The sequence below is a fragment of the Epargyreus clarus genome, unplaced genomic scaffold, assembly GCF_041222505.1.
Source record: "Epargyreus clarus isolate Ecla_fem2 unplaced genomic scaffold, WU_Ecla_fem_2.2 ptg000010l, whole genome shotgun sequence".
NCBI lineage: Eukaryota > Metazoa > Arthropoda > Insecta > Lepidoptera > Hesperiidae > Epargyreus > Epargyreus clarus.
In genome coordinates, this window is record NW_027332218.1 from 4,784,564 (window position 1) to 4,799,700 (window position 15,137).

At 35.7% G+C, this 15,137-nt stretch overlaps 2 protein-coding genes across 3 annotated transcripts in view; one reads left to right on the top strand and one right to left on the bottom strand.

Annotated features, from left to right (window-relative positions):
* Window positions 1-3,450, top strand: part of Spec2 (CDC42 small effector protein Spec2) — a 70,447-nt gene extending 66,997 nt beyond the window's left edge. For both annotated transcript variants that reach the window (XM_073077169.1, XM_073077170.1), the window contains exon 4: window positions 800-3,450. In XM_073077169.1, the coding sequence (XP_072933270.1) occupies window positions 800-808 (9 nt within the window). In that variant the 3' untranslated portion in view covers window positions 809-3,450. The remainder of the gene's footprint in view (window positions 1-799) is intronic.
* Window positions 3,451-5,510: 2,060 nt separating this feature from the next.
* LOC140745370 (uncharacterized) lies at window positions 5,511-14,920 on the bottom strand. The gene is made up of 14 exons (XM_073077183.1): window positions 14,568-14,920; window positions 14,027-14,130; window positions 13,575-13,658; window positions 12,692-12,761; window positions 12,520-12,608; window positions 11,946-12,074; window positions 11,375-11,495; window positions 10,271-11,089; window positions 9,878-9,991; window positions 9,521-9,637; window positions 9,102-9,212; window positions 7,924-8,031; window positions 6,926-7,115; window positions 5,511-5,768 (listed from the first exon to the last, which is right to left on the bottom strand). Exons 1-14 carry the CDS (start codon window positions 14,694-14,696, stop codon window positions 5,698-5,700), a joined length of 2,256 nt encoding a protein of 751 aa, XP_072933284.1. The 5' UTR covers window positions 14,697-14,920; the 3' UTR covers window positions 5,511-5,697.
* Window positions 14,921-15,137: the final 217 nt, after the last annotated feature.

The window sequence follows — 15,137 nt, forward strand, 5'->3', positions numbered from 1 at the left end:
GACCATTCTTAATTTTAGAACCTTAGTTTTCCGCTTCGATCGAGATCAATTTCCAGGAAAATCGATCCTAAATGGTAATGTCCAAGACAAGTTACCATAATGCAGTCGTAATTCCGATTATCTTTTGTAATTAGCAAAATGAGTAACAGGATTCCTTTCCTTAATTCCTCATGCATATTTCATTGTATGTTCTTTCCACTTTGGAATAGTGAGTGTTCTCAGAAATGATTTGATACATTTTCTCCAATGCTTCTCACTGAATGATAAAGTTATTCACATGAAAAGGAGTCCTCCAAAATAACTTTTATCGGTGTTAAGATGTATATTTCTCTATTGAATCGTTATTTATAGAGCCAAAAAGTTCTGCTTTATACTCTTGTTTTCTAACAAACTATGTAACAATCTTATATATAAAATTCTCGTGTCACAATGTTAGTTACCGTACTCCTCCGAAGGCTTTACCGATTTACACCAAATTTTATAAGCAAACTCAGTAGGTCTGAGAATCGGCTTATATCTATTTTTCATACCCCTAACTTATCACTTAGGGGTATGAAAAATAGATATAAGCCGTTCACCCTTACAATTTTTTTTTATATGGCAACACAACGTTTGCCGGGTCAGCTAGTTTGGCTCTGTATTTATTAAAGTGTACTTATTTTATATGACATAAAAATAAAATCTATCACATCTTACCTCCCCCTTTCTTCGCTGTAAATTTGAAAATTCTTTAATGTTTTTTGCCTCAAACTTTTAGACAACAACAAAGTATTAATATAAAAATATTTCTTAATTCCAGGTGTACTGATCCCAGGGCGCTGTGAGGGACGCTAGTGACAAAACAGAGTGAAAAGAATATTATTGTGTGTTACGTTCTATGATCTAAACCGTATTTATTATAGTAACCCTAGACTAAGCTTAGTTTTAAGTTTTGTTGTACATAGCCGACATCCGGTTCTGGAGACCTAGAGTTACCTATTGCATGACACTGCGGAGTTCATTTTAATTAGTAAAACCTAATTGTGATCTTAATTACACTTTCTCAAATAAAAAACACCAAATTCAACGAACCTTAAAGTAAAGAATTTTTAAATAGGATATGTTGACACTTAAAAATTATGTAGATTTCTATTATAGGTCCGTTTTTAATTTTTAGTCAAATTATAATTCACATAATTAGTTGATAATTACACATTTTGTGGTATCCTGTAACGATATAATTATACAACGTATAATTTACAAATAAAGTTTCCGTCCTCCACAACCACACTTTCCATACCTACACAACAAACAACAAATAATACGGAAAGTTGATTATTTTTGTAACAATTAAAATGATCTCCGTGTGTCAGCGCGCACGTAGTCAGTCGAGACAAAATTTTAATTTCTATTTTACCAAATAGAATCTGTAGTGATTAGCAATATATTATCTTCTTTAGAAGAAGTTTAGGTGTGGTTATTATTATCATAAGTGTATGTTATTCAAATACTTCAATATTTAAAGTTTCATACTTGAAGATATTCCTATGGTTTATACGTAAGGTTTAGAAAATTGATGAATGCAATAACCGTGAAATTACTGGCACATTACAACTATAAACTGAAGGTTTTGTAGCCGTTGAAAATTAACTTAATGTGCTGCGCATGCTTTTATGGGGTTTTGATTAAATATTCAATGTTTTATTGCATTTATGATCAATAAACTCAAATAACAAGATACGCTTTCTACACTCACAGCCCCACACTAGGATTCTTTGTGTTGTGGGTGCCATGGACACATAGAGACAAATACACAAACACCCAGACCCAGAAACAGAAATCCAAATTCATCATTTAGATGTCTGTCTAGCCGGGGATCGAACCCGGGACCATCTGCGCGTCAGATCGCACTTTTAACTTTGAATATATACAGTTTGTTTTATGTAATTCATTTACATAAAAATCTGTGTTTAACTATTTATTTGGATTAATTTCAAACTAAATATCAATATTCTGAACACTGCCAGTTTTTCATTCCAACGCCACATTTTAGAAAAATATTCACATTTTTGTAAAACATTGTTAAATAAAACCGAAATAAAGACTGTTTTTGTAACTAACAAAGAGTGTAATATTGTAATTTCTGCAAATTTGATAGACTAGCTTGGTTGAAGTAGAGCTAGGGTCTAGTTTAGTGTTATTGTGTAAGAAAGCTAGCTACCGTTTGCACTCCAAATATCTACTACCGTAGAACCACGTAACGAAGATAGAACGCAATAATACTTTAGGTATTCCAACATGTAATTTAATACCACTAGGTGTGAATAAGTTTAAAAGTAATAGGCCACTGATACATTTAAGCACTGTCAACTTTAACTCCAAAAACCATATGAAAGTAGTTTTGGACGAAAAGCAAAAATACTTGGATAATATATTTGTTAATTCAAACATACCTATTTACATAGAAGTCTTTTTAAATTAATAGTATTCCTACGCCTACAATCTGTATTTATATTTAAAATGCATTTATCGAACTGCACAAGCATTGAATCATTATACCTTGTTAAGTAGAAATCCACAACGACTACCTTCCTCGTATTTTATGTAAATAAATATAAATGTATTCTCACCGCAGCTGCGGTTTTCTTGTTTTATATAGACAATACCTATACTTAGACTTAAATATCAGTTCTACCTATTTACAATAAAGAACATAATTTATTACTAAAGTTAAACTAGTAGCTTCAATTAGAACTCAATATTAAACATACTCCGTCGAATCTAGCTTTTTAGAGATTAATTATAAACTGTAGCAAAAATAAATTGATTGTTGAAAATTTTGTATATTCACATCCTTACTAGTAAATTGGAGTTTTTTAGTATAAATAACACACGTGAACTTTTGTATCATTACACGAGAACTTTTGTAAGAAATAGTTTTCCTAATTATTCACATTTTGCATTCTTGCAATGTTTGCAAATTTTATAGTCAATATTTATAAATTAATTAGAAGTTTTTACATTATATTAAATATAAATCGTACTTTATAATGTCTCCTTTACTGATTTTAAAATAGTATTCAGTTGTATGCTAGTGTTGTGACAGTAAAAATAGATATTATACCCGATTGAAGGATTATTTAGAAAATCTTTATATTTTCACGTAATCCTTTAGATTTATAAAGTTGAAATGAATTCTCCTAAAAGTAGTGACGCACGCATCATTAGATTTATCTAAATACTTTTCATAGGTTCTTGCACCTTTATCGACTTAATATTTTTTTAGAAAAAAGTGCACCTATTATAGTCTACTTGATAATTTTAATAATGAGATGAAATAAAATCAGCACGTAAGTTGTTACAATATATAATCGTATCTGGAAATATTTTACATAGAAAATTTGATATATGTAAACGTATAATATTGTATTCCTGTGTGTTCCAACCCTAAGATGCAATATTAGGAGGTGTTTTTAAGTCATTTATAAACGGTTTTATGGGTGCATTATATGTTTTTTAAACAAAATATACAAATAGAGTCATAATCCTTGACAGACAAGTCTTAATATAACATTGGTGAACGGATGTCACAGAGTGTTTTCTTCGCCTCCGCTGCGGTTGTGTAGAAATACGAAAATGTACAGTCAATGTGCAGGTACACAAAATTACAGCTTCGTGAGTATTCAAATAAAGCAGCTATTAGAAGGCGTTAAAAACGCTCCGTGAGTCCTCACTCTTAATAGAGCTTATGTTCACACATCATAGAGAAAAACCGAAACTAAGAGACAGCAATCGGATGTTGACTTGGAGTCTGTTTTTTTTATTTTTTTATTTGACATCGTTAAAGATCAGTTAACAATTGAAATATGTAAAGGTGCCTGAGTTGCTATTATTACTGTCGTGTTTACTATACTGATTTCTTAAACTTTTTGTCATACAAATACAGTAAAACTATATACAAGTAGGTATATACTTTATATATATAAATGTGGTATTGATTGTGGTATCTTAAATCCAAATGTTCTCATATGATAGAATAAGCGAATTGTTTGTTAACTTTAAATATTCTTCAGGATTACTATATGTATAGTGATCTCTTTCTATATCTTATATATCGTCAGTATATCGTTGAAATGAGAAAATATCTATTTATTGTCCTTAAACATTTATTTGGTAAAAGTTTGTAACGTATCTATTAATATGTATTTCATTATTATCGAACCTATACGATACAACGGAAAATATCCCGTTTACATAAGAGGAATTATAAAATGTTATTTAAACTTTTATTTTACCTTCGGCTACAGCCATACTGCGCTTTTTACTTTGCGTTTTTTTCCTGTAAACGAATGTAGGAAAACATGCACTGAATTATTGCACACGGAAAATATAATCGCATACATTTAAATTTGATGCACAATAATTGTATTGCATCCACTTGTTGCGTATTCAGTAAAATTAAACGCATTTTAAGCGCACAACGAACTTAATATCGCGAAAAAGCGAGCACTTAAACGCAGCATAGATGTAGCCTTACTCTTTAATTTAGTATTATTTCAACGAAATATCGACGATTGTACAATTTTACGTAGTCTTAAATTAGGCGAACTATAGAGTAGTGTAGTCATTTACTTTGATAGTCTTCATGCCCAAAAACTTTGAGCATAGTAATGACTACTCCAAAATGTTTTCCTACAGACTGACTTACGAAAGTTTAGCTTGTTACTATCAAGTTTCCCTGCCAAATCGTTACATTAGCTATGAAGCTATAAAGGTAAAATTAATTTTGTCATTTTCTAGATAAAACGACAAAGTTATATTACTGTAACTATTACCTATGTAGTTGTTTGTACTTTGTAATAAAACAACCCTTTATTCAATCCAAAAAAGTTATGAAATGAATTTTCTTGTTTTATTTCTCATTCCTCCTTAATGATAATCGTCATCTAGATCAGCGTTTTCCAGCCTTTTTCAGTCCACGGACCCTTAGGAAATCAAGCACAGTTTTCACGGATCCCCTTAATAAAATAAACAGTAAAAATCGGATTAGGTATTTATTTTAGTTATTACAGATACAAAAAAAACAAATACAGAAGGTAATTATAACTGCTTATTATAAAAAATAGGAAAAAAAATAATGTGAAGGTTGGTTTTTTGCAACTAAATCAGGGATATTCGGGTTGATGTTGCTACTAAGCTGTTATCTCAAATCAGATTCTACTTGTAATCTGTTGCTGTATTTGTTTTTTGTATAAACAAGAGTAGAGCTGAAAAATGCAGTAAAGCGGCCCTTTTGCATTTAATGAGCGATTAGTGTATGGTCCAGGGATGACACTGCGGACCCCCATACATATACTCGCGGATCCCCAGGGGTCTGCGGACCACAGGTTGGGAAACGCAGATCTAGATCATAAAATTCTGCATTTACCATCCCAATAAGTAATAATATGGTCCTTATAAAATCGATCCTCAAACCAAACATGTTACATAGAATCAGTTACACTTAAGACTGATTTGTTTAAAAAAAAACATTGATTTTCAAAACTTTATTCAACAGTAAGCAAAAATAATCAACAAAATGGAAAAAAGTTACAGAATATAAAAATCACAATAAAGCAGCACAAAAAAACAATTTACTAATAATTCACAGCTACAGTTTTGTTTCTTAAATACTTGTTATATTTTATAAACTTTTAACGAGGGCCGATGATTAACATTCTATCTCTTCCTATGTCTATGTTCGGAACGTGCACCGTTGGGCTTAGATTTCTCTTTATATCTCGAATCATCTGTAATTAAAATATGTTTCCTACATTATTACATAGTTTACAACACTTTATAGGTTGAACAGAGAATTTATCCCGATACTACATTTAATATCGTGTAATAATAATAATATAATATAATAATACATTTAATATAATGTAACCTTACATCTGCTAAATGGCAATAGTGTTAATTCTATATCGGAATAAGAGGGAGTTGAAGGCACTCGGGGATGGAAAATAGGTACACGTTAAAACATCATTGCTACGCACGGTACACCATGAAAAGTTATTCAAATGAGAGACTTTAGCATTATAAATAACATTTAATGTTAACTTAAGTGCTTATAGGCTGTATTTTTTAGGAATTCTCGTATCACAATGTTAATTACCATACTCCTCTGAAACGGCTTGATCGATTTTCACCAAATTTTATATGTATATTCAGTACGTCTGAGAATCGGCTACTATCTATGTTTCGTACTCCAAGTGATAAGAGTTCACCCTTAACATTTATTATGTATATGGCAACACAACGTTTGCCGGGTCAGCTAGTTATAAATAAAATCTTAATAACAAGTAAAACTATAATTTGTAGCCCATGGTTAGATTATTTTAATTGCTTCTTTAATGCACACACACGTAGGTTCAATACATTAAGCTATCCAACCTTTTCGAGTGTAAATCCTGCTATATAAATATGCTAATACGAAAATCATGCTAGAGAACACAAAATAGCAATATTATCATGGACACATAATGCATTTCTCAAGGTATTGACGACTGGGCACACTTTATAATACTTATTTCTGGCAGCCACAAAAGTTGTGTGATTTTTTTTATAATATAGGAGTAGCAGACGAGCATGCAGTCCACCTGATAAGTGGTTACTGCCGCCCATGGACATCTGTAATCAACCCCAGATAGGATTAGATATTCCTACCTGAGGTCGGCCACAGATGCGCCGCTACTCCTGCGGACTAAGCTGGAACGCCTCGGAAAAGTCTGTCTCCCTTACCACATCCTTCAAAACGGAACACAGCAGCGCGTAATACTGCTGTTATTGGGCAGAAATAGGTGTGGCGGTGGTGCCGCCGGAGTCGAACCGCAAAGGGTTCTACCACCTTCCATACCTACCTAGTACGACCTAAAGCCCTGTTATTGTGAATAGACATTACTACCTCTCCTCTCCCTCTCCCGGCTCCGTCGTTGCCGATGTCGTCGCTCGCGCGAGCCCCGAGACCCCGAGTCGGGCGAGGAGCGGCGGCGCTGCGTCCGCGCGGGCGGCGGCGGCCAGCCCCACGCGGGCGGCGCCGACGCGCGCGGCCGCAGCGGCGAGCCGCCGTACGCGTGCGCGAGGGGCGGCGGCATCTGTGGTATATGCTGTTTTGTAAAGGCAAGCGCTGTGTACGTGTGCCAGTGGTGGTGGCGGTATCCATTTATTCATTTATTGCATCAAATATGGTACATTAGATGGTATATTTTGACAAAGTTCTGCACATTTGACCAATATCGGCATGCAACAATATAAAAGTAATGTCAAATAAACTAAACATAAATTAAAATACATTAAAATTACACAATATGATAATTGCTGCTCAATCTAACATCAATTATATGGCGTGGTAACATTACAATACTTAAATTCAATAAAAAATATTACATCATTATTATTAAATTATCGCAGTGAAAAAATCTACGGAATACGTTAGCATTTTATACGGGGGAAGTGCTGTATACGTGTGCGAGTGATGAGGGCGACATCTACGGAATACGCTACGCCCCCCCCCCCCTTAAGCCCCTACAGTTCGTAGCTGAGGTCGTCCACAGATGCGCCACTACCTCTGAAGACTAAGCTGGAACGCCTCGAAAAAGTATGTCTCCCTTACCGTTCAAACGAGAAAACAGCAGCGTCTAACACTGCTGTTATTAGGCAGAAATAGTGCTGCCAGAATCGAAACACAAAGGATTCAACTACCTTCAATACACTGGTGTTTTACAACATGTTTCAATAATAATGTATTATAAAATAGACAATTTCATATCTACAGGGTAGCGCAAAATTAATCACCCATTTTGTTTTTGAATAACTTTTGTAACAACTAATTTTAACACGCTTTTTCAATGCCGTTTCCACCACACAATACGCAAACAATCCATCTAACATAATAAAACCTACCTGAGGGTAGGCGGGCATGCGGTAGGGGGCAGCAGGGGGCACACCCTCGCCCTCCGCGCACAGCAGCGGCGCCGCCGGCAACCGGCTGGGGCTTTCCGATGACGACAGCTGGAAATTGACAATTTCTATGAAATACCAGTAGCAAACTAGCATGCAGTTCATCTGACAGGAAATCATCAATAAAAAAAATGTTTTATTGATTAAAGTACAATGGTAAAAACAAGGCGCAAGGGCCCCTGTACTGGGTTGGTAGACCGTATTACTGGGTGCCCCACTCAAATATTGCAACAAATATTTTATAGTGATTGACATATCAAAGTGGAAAGAAATCACTATAAAATATTTGTTAACTATAGTTAACGGGTAAATATTTAACTTGCTGTCAATTGTGTTATATAGAGTGGCAGACTGGCATTTATCAATGACGTATATAGACCATCATCCATCAGCTCTACAAGTTTTGTCTTTCTGCTACGTTTAAGTACGTTGCTATCCTTGGTAAGTAACGGTCGTTATTAATAATTATCAAACTATCCAAAGTTTGCGCGCCTAAAATCAAAGTTTGACAATTTGTAGGCCAGAAAAATTGACTAATTGGTTTTATTACTGACGTATGCGTATGCCTCAGGTTCAGAACACAGCAACTTGGCATTGTTTTTTAAGTACAGAAGGTTATTGTGTAAAAGTACATGAAAGTATGACGATGAACTTTAACTACAAAGTACCTTCTTTTTCTTAACGAGGGGGAAACCTTCAAAAGGTACCCGACGACGTGGGAGCGACGCCGGGTTATGTGGAATTTTTACCGCACTAAAACCCCCCCGGTGGCCGTCCTCAACGCTTGTTGGAGAACTCCAGGATCTCCGACGGAACGCAACCGGAGTTCTCAAAGCGAGATGCCCCGATCGGGCTCTGCCCTGGGGGAGCAGTTTTCGCTCCTCCCACACTATGTGGTGTTCACGACGGTATGCGATCACACATACCGTTCTTCCCGGGGTAGCTCACTGGACGGTTCGAGCTCCCACTCTTGCCGGCCGCAACCCCGGAAGCCCCCTTTTAGTCGCCTCTTACGACAGGCAGGAGATACCGTAGCTCTATTCTAGTCCCGGAACTACAGGACAAACTACTACTAAATAAATATATGATTGAGTTTCAATTATTAGGTATCCAAAACATACCTGTTGTTTGAGGCTATTGAAGTCGTTGCTCATATCCCGGTAACGTTGCAGACACTCCTGCCACATGGTCGCCATTTCAGACATCTCCGAGCGTTGCTTATTGATCTCCTCCTGTGAAACACGGTGACCACACATCAGAAACAAATGTGGTAAATAGGTACTCGTACTAACATGTGGTACAACAGTAAAGTAGTGTGTTAAACCAATTCTTGTCTTCGATAAGCAAAACATTGTATTGTATTAAAAAGGGGCAACAGACTTATAAAAATATTAAATAATTATTGAGATACTCTTAGTAGTAATTAGTCATTTGACATTATTTTCAGTTAGCCTTAAACTAAGCACGCCACTTTACAAAAAAAAGAACCCACTCACTCACTAAATATAACTAAAACTATGAAGTCGTAAGATTATTTTACCATGAGCCTAGCGTCCGTGTCGCCAACGTCTCGCGCGACCGTTTCGTATCGCCGCATGCACTCGCGCCACAGCCGCAGCTGAGCCGCAGCTGATTCGCGTACATTCGCTGCAGACTCCTAAAATATTATTAAAACATTTCACTTCTATTACGTCATACATCACGTAGGTATAGTAAGCACATTGTCTGTAGCCACGGCGACTATAATTTTCATTTCGTTTAAAAAACATAGTCGTTCTTTTTTATGATGATAAGAGACTCCATGAACTTATACGTGTGGTGAAAGAATGAGACCGTAATATGTGCGTCTAGGCGTGTTATTAAAAAAATAGAATAATATTGGAATCACAGTTATTACTTGAATACCCCTGTCCTGTCCCTGTGTTTGGGAGATGCCCTTAAAACATCGCATCAAATCCTTCCACAATTTCATCATCTTGTCCATCGCTTCTCTTTGCTCAGATATTTCTTGCTGAAAATCGAATAGAAACCTTGCTAAAAAAGACTATTAAAATTTGGGCCTAAGCATTAAAAGATGCTTTACGATAATATTGGCGCAACCTTAGAAGCATACAAAACAACTTATCATAAAGGACCTACACAGCTGTTTTGCTTTAAAAAGGTTTTTCTAGCATGTTCAATTCGCATTTGACTAGCGGGCTATGACTTATATCCCTCTTATCCAACAATGAGTTAACAACACTGTAAGCATACGTTAGGGTCGCCCATTTATTATTTATTACCCCTTTACCTTTACAACTCTCAAACAGTTACTTCTGCCGCTCATCGTGCTTGTCTCCCCATCGGCCACACTCAACCCAGAATCGCGTTCTCTCTCCGAATATCTATCACGATAATCGTCATCTCTGGATGCTATCGAATTCCTCTCAAATCGCTCCAAGTTGCGTCGTAAACGTTCCTTAGTCGATACATTAAAATTTCGGTCTCGGGATGGTTTATCGTCGTAATATTTATCTTTAGGACTATCGACGTATCTCTTATCCCTAACATCTCTGGATTCAGGATAAAACTTGTCCCCATTGTAATCGCTCCGACCTGTCCTCCGAGCTCTACCGTCGTAGCCTTCTCTGCGAACATCGAAGCTTCTACTAGTTTTTTGTTCGCAATATCTTCTCTTATCCTCGTAAGGTCTATCTCTTGTGGGTTCTCTGCAGTCGTCGTAATCTCTATAATCCCTGCCCTCTGGATAATGTGGCTTGTAGTAACCGTCGACACGACTTCTTGTGGGTGTGTTATCCCGTGGATAGTCATGATACCTGTCCGTATTGCGCATTCTTGAACTAACAACGTTCAGCTTGCTCGCATATTTAGTTTCCTTTTCGTATGGCGCATAACAGACGCATTGAGATTTGCGATCACTAGGACGGATATCGGAGGCGATATTGTTTTCTCTGCTGCGAAAGTTGTCATGACTACGGATCCTCGAGGGAGATATATTATCGCTGGACATTTGTCGACTTTGGAGCCTCTCTGGTCGACGGTCTACATTGTAGGAATCACGTCTTGGTACGACTTCACATTGCAATGATTTATGGCTTTGGGCACGTGCCTAAAACAGGAAAATTTAAGAATGGTAGTAGTTTTTATTGTCGTACCTACATAAATTCTAACCAACATTTTCATTTTATGATCTTACATTAATATGCAGAATGCCAAGTTTATAGAAATAAGATCTGTGCACTGGTTTTGTAGATAAGGTAAAGTAAGGATCGTAATGGACTAACATAAGGAGAAACCTCTTGCCTAAACCAGGAAATTTTTAGGAATATTGAACTGCAAGCATGAAGTTGGGAAAAATCGTAATTATTAAGTAGTTATAACTTATAATACTTACCAATTGATTCGCATCAGCATGGGGAGCAGATTTCTCGTTAAATTGTGAGCACAGTTTTGCAAAAGTCTCCAATAGTGCTGTTTGGTCAATCTCTAATGCTCTTACTTCTTTCTTTTTATATCTATGACACGTAAAATGATCAATTTTTGCTAAGTTATTAATTTTAATAATAGAAGGGAAAAACACTTTTTCTATATAGGACATGTTCTCTAAGTATCGTAGTTTAGTTACAGATGTCTGTATGAACGGTAAATTCTATATTAAATAATATATAGATACGAGTATATGACCACTTAACATGCTCTTTTAGAATTGAACGAAGCTACGAGCCTCAATACCAACTAAACATTAAGTGGAATGTTATGATCGACCATATTTTATAAGCAAATGAACGGATAATCCATTTGATGGCAAGTGGCCGCTGTCACCCATGAACTGTTACTGACTTCATACAGAGCAGGTTCTACCTACAGTTACTGCGTTGCTACTGTTAAGAGCTAACATGATCGCTCTAAAAATTTAAGCCGATATCTACAAAAGAAGGGAAATGAATGTAATGCAATGCAAGTACCGATCCTTAGTACGGTCCCTAGAAGGCTGTTCCTCCCGGCGGCGGCGGTGGCGGTGTCTCTCGCGCGGCTCCGATGCATCGCGGTCTCGGCTGCCACGCCGTTCGTCGTGTCTACGCGAGTGACGGTGCCTAACACCATGTTGTTAACTGATTTACTACAAGTTATGGTGTTTGGTAGTGTAAACCTGAACATATCATCATAATGGTAGGTACTTGGGTGCCTGGGGCAGATCGTTGAAGCAAGTTTTGTCCAATCTTAAAATATCGAAGTATACTGACGGGACGACAGAAATTGTGACAGAAATGTGGCACATTAGGTATGAATTTTTTTCGTCATTTGAAATACATATGAACAACCGGGACACACCACATTACATAATGCAATTGGACCCTTTTGGACTTGGGAATGGACATTGGATCCTTTCATATTTATTGAAATTGTTTTTATGATTTCTACAGGCACAATATAAGAGGATTTACTAGAGTTTTGAAAGGAGAAGAAATTGATTTACCAGATTATGTTTTGCATGTAACTTTTATTTTCACAAACTTATTTTCATTATAATTAACTTACTTTCTTTTATCTCTCTTTACTGCATCTTCAAGAAAAGCGTAAATGAAAGAATCTTGATCTTGGGGCACAGACTCTGCTATATCGCCATCCTACAATATAGTTTCCAAGAAAATAAACCAGGTAAACATGTATACTTACAAAAGATAGATAGGCATTAATAAAAAAATCATACTTGACGTGGTGAAGTTGACCGAGGCGTAGATATAAGACCAGCTTTCAGAGCCAAAGATAAACCATCCCTTCTGGAACAGGTATTAATTAATCAAGTAGATAATAAGAGGAACTAAGAATATACTAAAGCTGAATAAAAACAATAATGAAATATATAATCGTAAGATTGTGTGGTAATAATAGACATATTCGTTGTTGTGAAAGTTTCTCTATCAACCCAACAATATTTGGATTGCTAATGATCCAAGTTTGACGAGAAAATGTCAGTTACCTGGGGGTAAAATTTACACTAATAGTTGGCGGTAGAGGTTACATGAAGAAGCGTTACATAGAAGCCCGCGCTAAACTTCTAGTCCGCTCTGAAGATGTTGCGCGCAGGTCTAGAGTAATAGAGCCAATGCGGTCGAACACAACTACAAGCATATACCTACTCCGTAGTAACGGTAAGGACTCAATAAAATGACTGAGTAATAAGCGATAAAGTATAAATTTTATAACGAGATTTCTCTCGACTCTTATTATTATTCGATGACTCTTTTATTATTATTATATGTTATATTCATTAGAATTATTTAAAATTGCACTGCGCTATGCACCCGCGGATGAGAGAGGTCAGCGAAGGGTGCGAGGAACTGTCTTCGTCCCGATAATATCTACAATTTGTTGTTGCTACGCGACTCGTTTCTGTACTCAGAGTGGACTAGAACTTTGGCGCGGACTCTACTGCCCAATATAATCTATCTTCTGATAGAAGAATAAAGAAGATATTTTTTTTTTGTTTAAGATATACTTTCACTACCATCTTACGAATAATTTGGTATAAGTAGGTACTTGTCTATTTATGCGCCATGAATCCTACTGATTGAAATAAATATATAACTAACGTTAATCGGTGATGTCGTCGCGGAGAACGGGTAGCTGATCGCCTCCGATCCGCCGGCGACACTGACGGACTGCTATCACGATCCCTATATTATTTGCGACAGTATATAGGTATGGGTGATCAAAGCTTAATTTTTATAAATTTGAGCATCCACAACTGTAAAATTCGATGTGAATTCTAACCCAATCTTTGATAAGGAACACTTTATGGAAGTATAAAGAATTGCCGCACTTGGCAATAGTAGGTTGTGGCAGTACTAACTTGTATAATTTTGAAATATATACCCATTATGAGAATATTTCAAAAATATGTACAAGTCTGTTTTTTGATGGATTAAAAAAGTAATTATGTATCTATCTAAATAGACGCAACTTTTATGCTCCTATTTCGTAAGTTGAACGTGGGTTTTTTCATGGGTAGAAAAAATAAAATGTAAATATTAATTTAATTAACCTTTTAGAAGAATTTACTTCAGGCTTCACTTCGGTAACAATATTAGAAAGATTTTGCAAGCTTGTTTTCGCTGACACAACTCGACGACAGATGCCCTGGCAACCCTGTTTCGAAATATACATTTTTAAATAAATTACTTTCTCGAATAGATAATTACTTAAAAATACATGCTTTTTAATCATTTCTAAAAAATCAGCTTTACTAAGTAGTTTCTGAATTTCTTATCAAATAAGATTTTTATACTGAACCTCTCAATTTTCAGAAAATTGTGTATAAAATTTTCTCCCAATAAACTCGAAATCAATCTGCATGTTGTTGTTTTAACTAAATTTACACATAAGAAAGCATGAAAAGAGGAAAAAAATAACTATAATTTATCATTTGTTCCAAATTATATAACGCATCAGTTTTGTGCAAATTGGGGGCAGCGGTATTCCTGTGCCGAACTAGACGTCACTCCTGTAGGTCTATTTACTTTCCTAGCACTTTCAGAGGTCTTTTTCGTGTGGACTTTACCAATATTCTTAGATAAAATACTTACGGTAGTAGAATCGTCGGTGGCTAGCGAGTTAGTGTCGTCGAAGCCCTCTCTTTTTTTCCTGGTGTGTTTTCTTTTAGACGCATCGAAAACTTTAAGTAATTTTTTACTATCGCTCGACTGACACTCCATCGAATCTCTGCGAAAGGATCTCGCCACATTGGATGACACTACCCTAGACTATATTTCCATTACTTTTAAGATAATGTGGTCCCAATAATTTATGTGATATGTGAAAAAGAGAATTTGAAATTTATCTAACCAAATATACATACAGAAACTGAATCTCTCAATTTTGCTGAATAGTTGAAAAAGGAATGCTATTTCTCTTGTCATTTTTCATATGCCAGATTGTTATTGAAATGTAGTTAAAATAATCATAGACTAAACCACTCTTAAAAATATTTCACCAGTATTTCCTTTTATATATTGGTGATATATATTTATATATGTGCAAGTATGTGTGTTTTCTTATTATATTACTTGTACTTTTTATAATTTAATTTTGAAAATTTACTGTTTCATTTGCCTTACATCTTATGTTCTGAACTTTTAAAAAAGATATGATGTAAG

Coding starts and splice junctions, on each gene's coding strand:
- LOC140745370 (XM_073077183.1), bottom strand. CDS start 14,696: ATGGAGTGTCAGTCGAGCGATAGTAAAAAATTACTTAAAGTTTTCGAT. Junction 13,659..14,026: donor GAAGTAAATTCTTCTAAAAG/GTTAATTAAATT, acceptor CAAATAATATAG/GGATCGTGATAGCAGTCCGT. Junction 9,213..9,520: donor ACACGGACGCTAGGCTCATG/GTAAAATAATCT, acceptor CGTGTTTCACAG/GAGGAGATCAATAAGCAACG.